This window comes from Pseudophryne corroboree, chromosome 1 (genome assembly GCF_028390025.1).
Source record: "Pseudophryne corroboree isolate aPseCor3 chromosome 1, aPseCor3.hap2, whole genome shotgun sequence".
In the NCBI taxonomy this organism is placed as follows: domain Eukaryota; kingdom Metazoa; phylum Chordata; class Amphibia; order Anura; family Myobatrachidae; genus Pseudophryne; species Pseudophryne corroboree.
In genome coordinates this window covers 906,563,756-906,579,284 of record NC_086444.1, presented here as the reverse complement: position 1 = coordinate 906,579,284, position 15,529 = coordinate 906,563,756, and the positions used below count along the sequence as shown (strand labels likewise).

The window sequence follows — 15,529 nt, the reverse complement described above, 5'->3', positions numbered from 1 at the left end:
CTCTAGCCGTTCTGGCCACGTAAATTTTCAAAGCCCTGAACACATCAAGGGACTCGGAATCCTCCAAGTCTCGCGTAGCCACAGGCACCACAATAGGTTGGTTCATAAGAAAAGATGACACCACCTTAGGCAAGAACTGAGGACGGGTCCGCAATTCCGCCCTATCCATATGGAAAACCAGATAGGGGCTTTTATAAGACAAAGCCGCCAATTCCGACACTCGCCTAGCCGAAGCCAAGGCTAATAACATGACCACCTTCCAAGTAAGATATTTTAACTCCACCGTTTGAAGTGGTTCAAACCAGTGCGACTTAAGGAAACTCAACACCACGTTAAGGTCCCAAGGCGCCACCGGAGGTATAAAAGGAGGCTGAATATGCAGCACTCCCTTCACAAAAGTCTGTACTTCTGGAAGAGAAGCCAATTCTTTTTGAAAGAAAATGGATAAGGCCGAAATCTGAACCTTAATGGAGCCTAATTTTAGGCCCAAATTCACTCCAGTCTGTAGGAAGTGAAGAAAACGGCCTAGATGGAATTCTTCCGTAGGAGCATTCCTGGCCTCACACCAAGAAATATATTTTCGCTATATCCGGTGAAAATGTTTCGCTGTCACGTCTTTCCTAGCCTTTATCAGAGTAGGAATGACCTCATCCGGAATGCCCTTTGCCGCTAGGATCCAGCGTTCAACCGCCATGCTGTCAAACGCAGCCGCGGTAAGTCTTGGAACAGACAGGGCCCCTGTTGCAACAGGTCCTGTCGTAGAGGAAGAGGCCACAGATCTCCCGTGAGCATTACCAGCAGATCCGGATACAAGGTCCTTCTTGGCCAATCTGGAACAATGAGAATTGTTCTCACTCCTCTTTTTCTTATTATTCTCAACACCTTGGGTATGAGCGGAAGAGGAAGAAACACATAGACCGACTGGAACATCCACGGTGTCACTAGGGCGTCTACTGCTACCGCCTGAGGGTCTTTTGATCTGGTGCAATACCTCTGCAGCTTTCTGTTGAGGCGGGACGCCATCATGTCTATCTGGGGCAGTCCCCACTGACTTGCAATCTGTGCGAAGACTTCCTGATGAAGCCCCCACTCTCCTGGATGCAGGTCGTGTCTGCTGAGGAAGTCTGCTTCCCAGTTGTCCACTCCCGGAATGAACACTGCTGACAGTGCGCTTACATGATTTTCCGCCCAGCGAAGAATCCTGGTGGCTTCCGCCATTGCCACTCTGCTCCTTGTGCCGCCTTGGCGGTTTACATGAGCCACTGCGGTGATGTTGTCTGACTGGATCAGAACTGGTTGGTCGCGAAGTAAGTTCTCCGCTTGACATAGGGCGTTGTATATGGCCCTCAGCTCCAGGATGTTGATGTGAAGACAAGTCTCTTGACTTGTCCAAAGTCCTTGGAAGTTTCTTCCCTGTGTGACTGCTCCCCACCCTCTGAGGCTCGCGTCCGTGGTCACCAGGATCCAGTCCTGAATGCTGAACCTGCGGCCTTCTAAAAGGCGAGCACTCTGCAGCCACCACAGGAGAGATACCCTGGCTATGGGGGACAGGGTGATCCGCTGATGAATTTGTAGATGTGACCCGGACCACTTGTCCAATAGGTCCCATTGGAAAGTCCTTGCATAGAATCTGCCGAAGGGAATGGCTTCGTATGTTGCCACCATCTTTCCCAGGACATGAGTGCAATGATGTACTGACACTTGTTTTGGCTTCAATAGGTTCTTGACTAGAGTCATGAGTTCCTGAGCTTTTTCTATCGGAAGAAAAACCTTTTTCTGGTCTGTGTCCAGAATCATGCCCAAGAAGGTCAGACGAGTCGTAGGAACCAGCTGCGACTTCGGGATATTGAGAATCCAGCCGTGTTGCTGTAACACCTTCAGTGAAAGTGACACGCTGTTCAGTAACTTCTCTCGTGATCTCGCTTTTATGAGATCGTCCAAGTATGGGATAATTGTGACACCCTGCTTGCGCAGGAGCACCATCATTTCCGCCATTACCTTGGTGAAAATCCTCGGGGCCGTGGAAAGCCCAAACGGCAACGTCTGAAATTGGTAATGACAATCCTGTACCGCAAATCTCAGGTACGCCTGGTGAGGTGGATAAATGGGAACATGAAGGTATGCATCCTTTATGTCCAGAGATACCATAAAATCCCTCCCCCCCTTCCAGGCTGGCGATGACCGCTCTGAGCGATCCATCTTGAACTTGAACCGTTTTAAGTATAGGTTCAGGGATTTTAAATTCAAAATGGGTCTGACCGAACCGTCCGGTTTCGGGACTACAAACAGAGTTGAGTAGTAACCCTTCCCTCTTTGAAGCAGGGGAACCTCGACCACCACTTGTTGAAGACACAATTTGTGAATCGCATTTAACACTATCTCCCTTTCTAGGGGAGAAGTCGGTAGAGCCGATTTGAAAAACCGGCGAGGAGGCACCTCTTCGAATTCCAGCTTGTATCCCTGAGAAACAATTTCTATTGCCCAGGGATCCACCTTTGAGTGAACCCAGATGTGGCTGAAAAACCGAAGACGTGCCACCACTGGGGCGGACTCCCTCAGCGGAGCCCCAGCGTCATGCGGTGGATTTTGCAGAGGCCGAGGAGGACTTCTGTTCCTGGGAACTAGTTGTGTTGTGCAGCTTTTTTCCTCTGCCCTTACCTCTGGCAAGAAAGGACGATCCACGTACTCTTTTGCTTTTATTTGAACGAAAGGACTGCATTTGATAATGTGTCGCTTTCTTAGTCTGTGAGGGAACATAAGGCAAAAAATTCGATTTACCTGCCGTAGCTGTGGAGACGAGGTCCGAGAGACCTTCCCCAAACAATTCCTCACCCTTGTAAGGCAAAACCTCCATATGCCTCTTTGAGTCGGCATCACCTGTCCACTGCCGGGTCCATAAGACACGCCTAGCAGAAATAGACATAGCGTTTATTCTGGAACCCAGTAGACTGTCTCTTTGAGCATCTCTCATATATAAGACAGCATCTTTTATATGCCCTAGGGTCAATAAAATGGTATCCTTATCTAGGGTCTCAATATCCGCTGATAATTAATCTGTCCATGCTGCTACAGCGCTACAAACCCAGGCCGACGCAATTGCCGGTCTGAGCAATGTACCAGAATGTGTGTAAATGGACTTCAAGGTAACCTCCTGCTTGCGGTCAGCAGGATCCTTGAGGGTAGCCGTATCTTGGGATGGCTGCGCTATCTTTTTTGATAAGCGTGTCAATGCTTTGTCTACCCTAGGGGAGGATTCCCACCGTATCCTGTCCGTTGGCGGGAAAGAATACGCCATAAGAATCCTTTTGGGAATCTGCAGTTTTTTGTCTGGAGATTCCCACGCTTTTTCACACAACTCGTTCAACTCATGTGAGGAGGGAAAAGTTACCTCAGGTTTCTTTCCCTTATACATGTGTACCCTCATGTCAGGGACAGGGGGTTCCTCTGTGATATGCAAAACATCTTTTATTGCCATAATCATATAACGAATACATTTAGCCACTTTTGGCTGTAACTTTGCATCATCATAGTCGACACTGGAGTCTGAATCCGTGTTGGTATCTGTGTCTCCTATTTGGGATAGTGGGCGCTTTTGAGACCCCGAAGGTCCCGGCGACATAGGGACAGACATGGGTTGACTCCCTGACTGTTCCCTAGCTTCAGCTTTGTCTAATCTTTTGTGCAATAAATTTACATTAGCACTTAAAACATTCCACATATCCATCCAGTCAGGTGTCGGCGCTGCCGACGGAGACCTCACATTCATACGCTCCCCCTCCTCCATAGGCAAGCCTTCTACCTCAGACATGTCGACACACACGTACCGACACACCACACACACAGGGAACCTCTTATCTGAAGACAGTTTCCCCACCAGGCCCTTTGGAGAGACAGAGAGAGAGTATGCCAGCACACACCCCAGCGCTATATAACCCAGGAAGAAACACAAAATGTTTACCCAGTAGCGCCTTTTTATGTATATGCGCCAATTATGTGGGCCCCCCCCCCTCTTGAAAAACCCTCTGTCACCGTGAGTAAGCAGGGGAGAGTCCGGGGAGCTTCCTCTCAGCGCTGTGCTGTGGAGAAAATTGCGCTGGTGAGTGCTGAGGGAGAAGGTCCGTTCCCTCGGCGGCGGGCTTCTGTCCCGCTCAAAATTCTAAAAAAACTGGCGGGGGCTCTTTATATACATGTACAGTGCCCATCTGTACATGTATTTATGTATTTTTGCCAAAGGAGAGGTTTATATGCTGCCCAGGGCGCCCCCCCCTGCGCCCTGCACCCTTACAGTGACTGCCGTGTGTGAGGTGAATGGGAGCAATGGCGGCACAGCTTTACTGCTGTGCGTTACCTCTGTGAAGATCAAGAAGTCTTCTGCCGCCTCTGAAGTCTTCTTTTCTTCTCATACTCACCTGGCTTCTATCTTCCGGCTCTGCGAGGACGATGGCGGCGCGGCTCTGGGACGGACGGCGAGGGTGAGACCTGCGTACCAATCCCTCTGGAGCTAATGGTGTCCAGTAGCCTAAGAAACAGAGCCTTGAAACTCACAGAAGTAGGTCTGTTTCTCTCTCCTCAGTCCCTCGATGCAGGGAGTCTGTTGCCAGCAGGCTCCCTGAAAATAAAAAACCTAACTAAAATTCTTTCTGACAGGAAACTCAGGAGAGCTCCCTGTAATGCACCCAGTCTCCACTGGGCACAGTATCAAACTGAGGTCTGGAGGAGGGGCATAGAGGGAGGAGCCAGTGCACACCCAGACCTAAAGTGTTTCTTAAAGTGCCCATGTCTCCTGCGGAGCCCGTCTATCCCCATGGTCCTTACGGAGTCCCCAGCATCCTCTAAGACGTAAGAGAAATATAAAGTATTACATATAGTAATTACTGTACTGTTATACATGTGTAAAGCTGCTGCTCTTCCATGTACAAAACGATCAGTGAAGATGTTAGATAGTAAAGGAAGAAAAGGGGAGAACAAATTGTAAGTAATGGTCACATTGTAGAAAAATAAAAGAATAATAACTGCTAGTGTGCACTACAGTATATGGACATTACCCTGCCTGTGTTACATTTCTCCACTTTGGTTTGCAGTGCTTCTGGCCGCTGTGGTTTTCTGCTGAGCTGCAGGAGTCGGGGCCAGTTTTGCTTAGATGACAATCTTTCACCAATGTAAGCAGTGAGTATTTACTGGGATGGCAGTCAGGTAAAAACAAATGGAGGTCCACATCTCCTCCCTATAATGTAAACAGCACTGATACAAGAATGAACTAAACCAACAATTTTACATATATTACTGTTCATGTACTGTACATATTTCACATCAAGTCAAATTCAAATTGGGCAAATTAAAAATAATTTCTTTTTAGTGAATCCAGCCTTGTTTTATTACACTAATAGGTTTTAATTGTAATGTGCTGCAGAGTTTGCAGTTTTCAATTAATCAGCGCAGTCTCGTGGTGCGTCCTAGTCGCATTATGTTGCGACTAAGATGCATTTTGGGGAAAGGCAGACGCCCGACGTTAGCAAGGGACCTGGCGACTCACTAACGCCAAGCATCTCGCACTGCATGGTGCATTGAGGCTAGTTGTGTGAAGATGCATCTGTATATATTAAAATCATAATCCTTTCAACATCTGACCTGCCAGGAGAGCTTTATAATTGTGAACTTTTATTTAGCAGTCTTCACCCAAAATGCGTTTGACATATATTTGTATGGGTATTTAATTGCAGCGTAAATGATGCCAACACAGTACTGTAATATTGCTAAATCCTTTTCTCGTAGTCCATAAAAGATATTGGGGACAGATTAGTACGATGGGTATAGATGGGTTCAAAGGAGCCAGTGCACTTTCAATTTCTTCAACTGGGTGTGCTGGCTCCTCCCCTCTATGCCTTCTCCTACTGCTCAGTTATAGCTAAACAGTGCCCGAAGGAGAATGACATACTTGAAAGAAGGAACATAACAATAAGTGTGGTGAGATTTACACACCAGCACACCAAAATATAACCGGGCCAGCAATGGCTGGTAAGAGGAACAGCAACAGCTGAACAGGCAACACATAACAGAGAACTTGCACTGAGGCGGGCGCCCAATATTCCTTATGGACTACGAGAAAAGGATTTACCAGTGGGTATTTAAAAACCTATTTTCTCTAGCATCCAAAGGGTATACTGGGGACAGATTAGTACGATGGGGAACGGGCGGAGACATCTGTAGCACCGCCTGCCCAAACTGGGTATCCTCTTTGGCCAGGGTATCAAACTTGTAGAACATTACAAAGGTGTTCTTCCCAGACCAGGTAGCAGCTCGGTATAGTTGGATAGTAAGCCGAATCCAATGAGCAATAGACTGCTTTGAAGCAAGGCAAACCCTTTTTCTGCGCATCATACAGCACGAACAAGGAATCCGTCTTTCTGATCCTAACCGTCCTCTTGACATAGATTTTCAAGGCTCACACTGCATCCAATTCCTCTGGTGGAGCAGAAGTGTCAGAACTGGACAGAATCACAATAGGTTGATTCAAGTGAAACGCAAAGACCATCTTTGGCAGGAACTGCTGTCTAGTCCGGAGCTCCACTCTGTTCTTGTAAAAGACCAAGTAGGGACTTTTACATGGTAAGGCCCCCAATTCTGAGACACGTCTAGCAGTAGCCAGGGCCAGTAACATCACAGTCTTCCACGTGAGGCACTTGTCTTCTACAGTCATCAGAGGTTCAAACCAGGAGGACTGTAGAACGCGTTAACACCACATCCAAATCCCAAGGTGCCGTAGGCGGCACAAACGGAGGTTGTATGTGAAGCACCCCTTGCAAGAAGGTCTGAACTTCTGGCAGGATAGCCAACTTCTTCTGGAAGAAGACGAAAAGAGCTGAAATCTGGACCTTAAGGGATCCAAGACGTAAGCCTTTATCCACTCCAGTCTGCAGGAAACAAAGGAATCTTCCCAAGTGGAATTCTGCAGACAGATATGTGCGTTCCTCGCACCAAGAGACATATCTCCGCCAGATATGATAGTGTTTTGACGTCACAGGTTTTCTGGCTTGCACCATAATGGCAATGACCATTTTGGAAAGCCCTTTGTGAGCTAGGATGTTCTGCTCAAGTTCCATGCCGTCAAACGAAGCCGCCGTAAGTCCGGGTAGAATAACGGTCCTTGCTGAAGATCTCTTCTTAGCGGTAGAAGCCAAGGGTCCTCTACGGACATGTTCAGAAGAGCCGGGTACCACGCTCTTCAGGGCCAATCCGGGGCAATCAAGATTGCTTGCACTCATTGATGCCTGATCCGCTTGAGCACCCTTGGCATCAATGGAATCGGAGGAAATCGGTAGACCAGCTGGTAAGGCCAAGTCGACGTCAGCGCATCCACTGCGCTTGCCTGAGGGTCCCTGGTTCGCAAGCAATAGCAGCAAAGCTTCTTGTTGAGGCGAGAGGCCATCATGTCGATATGTGGGCAGCCCCACCTGTCGATCACCTGTTGAAACACCTGAGGGTGTAGTCCCCACTCCCCTGGATGGAGATTGTGGCGACTCAGAGTCCGCTTCCCAGTTGTCCACTCCCGAATGAAGATTGCGGACAGTGCTCTTGCATGTCTTTCTGCCCAGAAGAGTATTCTTGATACTTCTCGCATGCATGCGCTGCTTTTTGTCCCTCCTTGTCAATTGATATACGCCACAGACGTGGCGTTGTCCGACTGAACCTGGATTGCTAGATCCCAGAGCATAGGGGAGGCCTGAATCAAAGCATTGTGGACGGCCCGAAGTTACAGAATGTTGATCGGAAATAGGGCCTCTTGGCCAGACCACCTGACCTGGAACTGCGCCCCCTGGGTGACAGCTCCCCATCCTCTCAAACTCGCGTCCGTCATGAGGAGGATACAATCCTGAATCACAAAGCGTCGACCTTCCAGCAGGTTGAAAGACTGTGGCCACCACAGGAGTGAAATCCTGGCCTAGGGTGACAGCCGAATCATCCGGTGCATCTGAAGATGGGAACCGGAAAACTTGTTCAGGATGTCCAATTGGAAAGGTATGGCATGAAACCTTCCAAACTGTATCGCCTGGTACGAGGCCACCATCTTTACCAACAATTTTATGCATAGATGAATGGATACTCGAGCAGGTCGGAGAACCATGTGAACCATTTCTGGAAGTGTTCTGACTTTGTCTTCTGGGAGGAACACTTTCTGTGCTACCGTATCCAGTAGCATATCCAGAAACAGGATCCACTGAGACTGTTCCAGTTGGGACTTCTGCAGATTGAGGATACATCTGTGGTGAGTCAGAAGTTGGATAGTGCAATCTATGTGGAGCAATAGAAGCTCCCTGGAACTCGCTTTTATCAGGAGGCCGTCCAGGTATGGAATTACTCTGACCCCCTGGACCCTGAGATGAAACATAAATTTCCGCATTCAACTTCGTGAACACCCTCTGAGCTGTGGACAGGCCGAAGGGTAACGCCTGAAACTGGTATTGATCGTTCAGTAGGGTGAACCACAGATAGGCCTGACGAGGAGGCGACATGGGGATATGGAGGCAAGTGTCCTTGATATCCAGGGACACAAAGAATTCCTGTTGCTCCAGGCCCGTGATCACTGCTCTCAAAGATTCCATCTTGAATTTGAAAACCTTCAGGTAAGGATTCAAGGACTTCAGATTCAGAATGGGTCTCACAGACCAGTCTGGTTTTGGTACCACGAACAGACTGGGAGTAGTAACCTTGTCCTTGTTGTTGCTGGGGTACTTTGACAATGACCTGGGACTGGACCAACTTGTTTATGGCCAGTAGTAGCGTACCACGCATATTTCCAAAGCTGGTAAGCCTGATTTGAAAAATCGTTGGGGAGGAGCACCATCGAACTCCAGCTTGTAATCCTGAGAGAAGAGGTCCCTTACTCAAGCATTTTGTCAGGAACCATCCCAGATGTGGCTGTAGTGTCGTAACCGAGCTCAGACCACGAGATCCCCTCGGGGTGGGTGGGCACCGTCATGCTGAAGTCTTTGCGGAAGCCGAACTGGTGCTCTGTTCCTGGGAGCCGCTAAAGGCTGGTTTCTTAGGCTTACCTCTGGTGCCTTTAGCTGCGTTGGAGGTCCCCGTGACCCTAGATCGAAATCTGGAGGACCGAAAGGACTGAGTAGACGGGCCCGGGTAGGTATGTCTAGCAGGCAGAGCCCTGAAGGGAGAAACGTGGATTTCCCAGCAGTAGCTTTGGAGATCCATGCGTCCAATTCACCTCCAAAGAGCCAGTCACCTGAAAAGGGAAGAGATTCCACATTACGTTTGGAGTCAGCGTCAGCAATCCACTGACGCAACCATATGGCCCTGCACGCAGACACAGCCATAGCCATGGTCCTAGCATTAATATTGCCAATCTCTTTAAGGGAGTCACAGAAGACCCTAGCCGTGTCCTGAGTGTGTTTTGGGAAAGTTACAGTAGTAACTAAGGTCATATCACCCGAAAGACCTTCCTGAATTTGAGTAGCCCAGGAATAAATGGTATGTGTCATCCAGCAACCTGCAATGACCGGTCTTTGAGCTACACCTGCAGCAGTGTATATAGATTTAAGAGTGGACTAAATTTTCCTATCTGCCAGGTCCTTTACCGTAAAGGAGTCCGAAGCAGTAAGTACAGTCTTTTCAGAAAGGAAAAAGACCGAGACGTCTACTGCTGGAGATTCTTCCCAGAATTTCCTGCCTTCAGGGGCAAAGGGGAATGTATACAAAAACCGTTTGGACACCTGATATTTTTTATCTGGATTTTTCCAGGCTAATTTAAATAAATCATCAAACTCCTTGGAGTCAGGAAATGTGAGTGTCAGTTTGTCTTGTGGTAGGAAAAATGACTGCTGATTATTAGCATCCTCCAGGGGGAACTTTAACACATCCCGAATAGCCAATATGAGGGGTTCAACACCCTATGTAGGGGTGGAGTCACCGCTTATGGGGTCCACATCATCCTGTATATCATCATCAGTATCTGACAGTAGTGCAGGTAAAAATAAGAATTTACTTACCGATAATTCTATTTCTCGTAGTCCGTAGTGGATGCTGGGAACTCCGTAAGGACCATGGGGAATAGCGGCTCCGCAGGAGACTGGGCACAAAAGAAAAGCTTTAGGACTATCTGGTGTGCACTGGCTCCTCCCCCTATGACCCTCCTCCAAGCCTCAGTTAGGATACTGTGCCCGGACGAGCGTACACAATAAGGAAGGATTTTGAATCCCGGGTAAGACTCATACCAGCCACACCAATCACACCGTACAACTTGTGATATGAACCCAGTTAACAGCATGATAACAGAGGAGCCTCTGGATAGATGGCTCACAACAACAATAACCCGATTTGTTAACAATAACTATGTACAAGTATTGCAGATAATCCGCACTTGGGATGGGCGCCCAGCATCCACTACGGACTACGAGAAATAGAATTATCGGTAAGTAAATTCTTATTTTCTCTGACGTCCTAGTGGATGCTGGGAACTCCGTAAGGACCATGGGGATTATACCAAAGCTCCCAAACGGGCGGGAGAGTGCGGATGACTCTGCAGCACCGAGTGAGAAAACTCCAGGTCCTCCTCAGCCAGAGTGTCAAATTTGTAAAATTTCACAAAAGTATTTGACCCTGACCAAGTAGCAGCTCGGCAAAGTTGTAAAGCCGAGACCCCTCGGGCAGCCGCCCAAGATGAGCCCACCTTCCTAGGAGTGGGCTTTTACAGATTTTGGCTGTGGCAGGCCTGCCACAGAATGCGCAAGCTGAATTGTACTACAAATCCAGCGAGCAATAGTCTGCTTAGAAGCAGGAGCACCCAGCTTGTTGGGTGCGTACAGGATAAATAGTGAGTCAGATTTTCTGACTCCAGCCGTCCTGGAAACATATATTTTCAGGGCCCTGACAACGTCCAGCAACTTGGAGTCCTCCAAGTCCTTAGTAGCCGCAGGTACCACAATAGGCTGGTTCAGATGAAACGCTGAAACCACCTTTGGGAGAAATTGAGGACGAGTCCTCAATTCTGCCCTGTCCGTATGAAAAATCAGGTAAGGGCTTTTACAGGATAAAGCCGCCAATTCTGACACACGCTTGGCTGAAGCCAGGGCCAACAGCATGACCACTTTCCATGTGAGATATTTTAAGTCCACAGTGTTGAGTGGTTCAAACCAATGTGATTTTAGGAAACCCAAAACAACATTCAGATCCCAGGGTGCCACTGGAGGCACAAAAGGAGGCTGTATATGTAGCACTCCCTTAACAACGTCTGGACTTCAGGCACTGAAGCCAGTTCTCTCTGAAAGAAAATCGACAGGGCCGAAATCTGGACCTTAATGGATCCTAATTTTAGGCCCATAGACACTCCTGCTTACAGGAAATGCAGGAATCGACCCAGTTGAAATTCCTCCGTCGGTGCCTTTTTGGCCTCGCACCACGCAACATATTTCCGCCAGATGCGGTGATAATGCTTTGCGGTTACATCCTTTCTGGCTTTTATCAAAGTAGGGATGACTTCGTCTGGAATGCCTTTTTCCTTTAGGATCCGGCGTTCAACCGCCATGCCGTCAAACGCAGCCGCGGTAAGTCTTGGAATAGACAGGGTCCCTGCTGGAGCAGGTCCCTTCTCAGAGGTAGAGGCCACGGGTCCTCTGTGAGCATTTCTTGAAGTTCCGGGTACCAAGTCCTTCTTGGCCAATCCGGAGCCACGAGAATAGTTCTTACTCCTCCCCGCCGTATAATCCTCAGCACCTTGGGTATGAGAGGCAGAGTAGGGAACACATACACTGACTGGTACACCCACGGTGTTACCAGAGCGTCCACAGCTATTGCCTGAGGGTCCCTTGACCTGGCGCAATACCTGTCCAGTTTTTTGTTGAGGCGGGACGCCATCATGTCCACCTTTGGTTTTTCCCAACGGTTTACAATCATGTGGAAGACTTCTGGGTGAAGTCCCCACTCTCCCGGGTGGAGGTCGTGCCTGCTGAGGAAGTCTGCTTCCCAGTTGTCCACTCCCGGAATGAACACTGCTGACAGTGCTATCACATGATTTTCCGCCCAGCGAAGAATCCTTGCAGCTTCTGCCATTGCCCTCCTGCTTCTTGTGCCGCCCTGTCTGTTTACGTGGGCGACTGCCGAGATGTTGTCCGACTGGATCAGCACCGGCTGACCTTGAAGCAGAGGTCTTGCTTGGCTCAGAGCATTGTAAATGGCTCTTAACTCCAGGATATTTATGTGAAGTAATGTCTCCAGGCTTGACCACAAGCCCTGGAAGTTTCTTCCCTGTGTGACTGCTCCGCAGGCTGGCATCTGTGGTCACCAGGACCCAGTCCTGAATGCCGAATCTGCGGCCCTCTAGAAGATGAGCACTCTGCAACCACCACAGGAAAACACCCTTGTCCTTGGGGACAGGGTTATCCGCCGATGCATCTGAAGATGCGATCCGGACCATTTGTCCAGCAGGTCCCACTGGAATGTTCTTGCGTGGAATCTGCCGAATGGGATTGCTTCGTAGGAAGCCACCATTTTTCCCAGGACCCTTGTGCATTGATGCACTGATACTTGGCCTGGTTTTAGGAGGTTTCTGACTAGCTCGGATAACTCTCTGGCTTTCTCTTCCGGGAGAAACACCTTTTTCTGGACTGTGTCCAGGATCATCCCTAGGAATAGAAGACGTGTCGTCGGGATCAGCTGCGATTTTGGGATATTGAGAATCCAACCGTGCTGCCGCAGCACTACTTGAGATAGTGCTACTCCGACTACCAACTGTTCCTCGGATCTTGCCCTTATCAGGAGATCGTCCAAGTAAGGGATAATTAAAACTCCTTTCCTTCGAAGGAGTATCATCATTTCGGCCATTACTTTGGTAAAGACCCGGGGCGCCGTGGACAATCCAAACGGCAGCGTCTGAAACGGATAGTGGCAGTTCTGTACCACATACCTGAGGTACCCTTGGTGAGAAGGGTAAATTGGGACATGGAGGTAAGCATCCTTGATGTCCAGAGACACCATATAATCCCCTTCTTCCAGGTTCTCGATCACCGCTCTGAGTGACTCCATCTTGAATTTGAACCTCTGTATGTAAGTGTTCAAAGATTTTAGATTTAAAATAGGTCTCACCGAGCCATCCGGCTTCGGTACCACAAACAGCGTGGAATAATACCCCTTTCCCTGTTGCAGGAGGGGTACCTTGATTATCACCTGCTGAGAATACAGCTTGTGAATGGCTTCCAATACCGCCTCCCTGTCGGAGGGAGACGTCGGTAAGGCAGACTTTAGGAAACGGCGGGGGGGAGAAGTCTCGAATTCCAATTTGTACCCCTGAGATACCACCTGAAGGATCCAGGGGTCCACTTGTGAGTGAGCCCACTGCGCGCTGAAATTCTTGAGACGGGCCCCCACCGTGCCCGAGTCCGCTTGTAGAGCCCCAGCGTCATGCTGAGGACTTGGCAGAAGCGGGAGAGGGCTTCTGTTCCTGGGAACTGGCTGTTTGCTGCAGCCTTTTTCCTCTCCCTCTGCCACGGGGCAGAAATGAGGAGCCTTTTGCCCGCTTGCCCTTATGGGGCCGAAAGGACTGCACCTGATAATACGGCGTCTTCTTATGTTGAGAGGCTACCTGGGGTAAAAATGTGGATTTCCCAGCAGTTGCCGTGGACACTAGGTCCGATAGACCTACCCCAAATAACTCCTCCCCTTTATAAGGCAATACTTCCATATGCCTTTTGGAATCAGCATCACCTGACCACTGCCGCGTCCATAACCCTCTTCTGGCAGATATGGACAGCGCACTTACTCTTGATGCCAGTCGGCAAATATCCCTCTGTGCATCACGCATATATAAAAATGCATCTTTTAAATGCTCTATAGTCAGTAATATACTGTCCCTATCCAGGGTATCAATATTTTCAGTCAGGGAATCCGACCAAGCCACCCCAGCACTGCACATCCAGGCTGAGGCGATTGCTGGTCGCAGTATAACACCCGTGTGAGTGTATATACATTTTAGGATATTCTCCTGCTTTCTGTCAGCAGGTTCCTTAATGGCGGCCGTATCAGGAGACGGTAGTGCCACCTGTTTAGACAAGCGTGTGAGCACTGCCAGTAACCTTTTAGGAATTATCAGTTTTTTATCGGGAGAAACCCACGCTTCATCACACACTTCATTTAATTCCTCAGATGCAGGAAAAACTACAGGTAGTTTTTTCTCACCAAACATAATACCCTTTTTAGTGGTACTTGTACTATCAGAAATGTGTAAAACATTTTTCATTGCCTCAATCATGTAACGTGTGGCCCTACTGGAAGTCACATTCGTCTCTTCATCGTCGACACTGGAGTCAGTATCCGTGTCGGCGTCTGTATCTGCCATCTGAGGTAGCGGGCGTTTTAGAGCCCCTGATGGTCTTTGAGACGCCTGGACAGGCACAAGCTAAGTAGCCGGCTGTCTCATGTCATCAACCGTCTTTTGTAAAGAGCTGACACTTTCACGTAATTCCTTCCATAAGCCCATCCACTCAGGTGTCGACTCCCTAGGGGGTGACATCTCCATTATAGGCAATTGCTCCGCCTCCACATCATTTTCCTCCTCATACATGTCGACACAGTCGTACCGACACACAGCACACACACAGGGAATGCTCTGATAGAGGACAGGACCCCACTAGCCCTTTGGGGAGACAGAGGGAGAGTATGCCAGCACACACCAGAGCGCTATATATATGTTGGGATAACACTATACAGAGTGTTTTTCCCCTTATAGCTGCTGTTTATATTATACTGCGCCTAATTAGTGCCCCCCCCCCCTCTTGTTTTATCCTTTTCTGTAGTGCAGGACTGCAGGGGAGAGTCAGGGAGACGTCCTTCCAGCGGAGCTGTGAGGGAAAATGGCGCCAGTGTGCTGAGGAGATAGGCTCCGCCCCCTTCTCAGCGGACTTTTCTCCCGCTTTTTTCAGGAATCTGGCAGGGGTTAATATACATCCATATAGCCCTGGGGGTTATATGTTATGTATTTTAGCCAGCCAAGGTGTTCCTATTGCTGCTCAGGGCGCCCCCCCCCCCCCAGCGCCCTGCACCCATCAGTGACCGGAGCGTGTGGTGTGCATGAGGAGCAATGGCGCACAGCTGCAGTGCTGTGCGCTACCTTGGTGAAGACTGATGTCTTCTGCCGCCGATTTTCCGGACTTCTTCATGCTTCTGGCTCTGTAAGGGGGCCGGCGGCGCGGCTCTGGGACCGGACTCCGAGGCTGGGCCTGTGTTCGGTCCCTCTGGAGCTAATGGTGTCCAGTAGCCTAAGAAGCCCAAGCTGGCTGCAAGCAGGCAGGTTCGCTTCTTCTCCCCTTAGTCCCTCGATGCAGTGAGCCTGTTGCCAGCAGGTCTCACTGAAAATAAAAAACCTAAAACTAACTTTTCCTAAGAAGCTCAGGAGAGCCCCCTAGATTGCACCCAGCTCGGTCGGGCACAAAAATCTAACTGAGGCTTGGAGGAGGGTCATAGGGGGAGGAGCCAGTGCACACCAGGTAGTCCTAAAGCTTTTCTTTTGTGCCCAGTCTCCTGCGGA

At 49.2% G+C, this 15,529-nt stretch overlaps 1 protein-coding gene across 12 annotated transcripts in view; it reads right to left on the bottom strand.

Moving 5' to 3' along the window:
* The window catches only part of BLTP1 (bridge-like lipid transfer protein family member 1), a 705,550-nt gene that overhangs the window by 491,287 nt on the left and 198,734 nt on the right, over positions 1-15,529 (bottom strand). For all 12 annotated transcript variants that reach the window (XM_063920260.1, XM_063920265.1, XM_063920266.1 and 9 more), the window contains exon 17: positions 5,046-5,224. In XM_063920260.1, the coding sequence (XP_063776330.1) occupies positions 5,046-5,224 (179 nt within the window). The remainder of the gene's footprint in view (positions 1-5,045; positions 5,225-15,529) is intronic.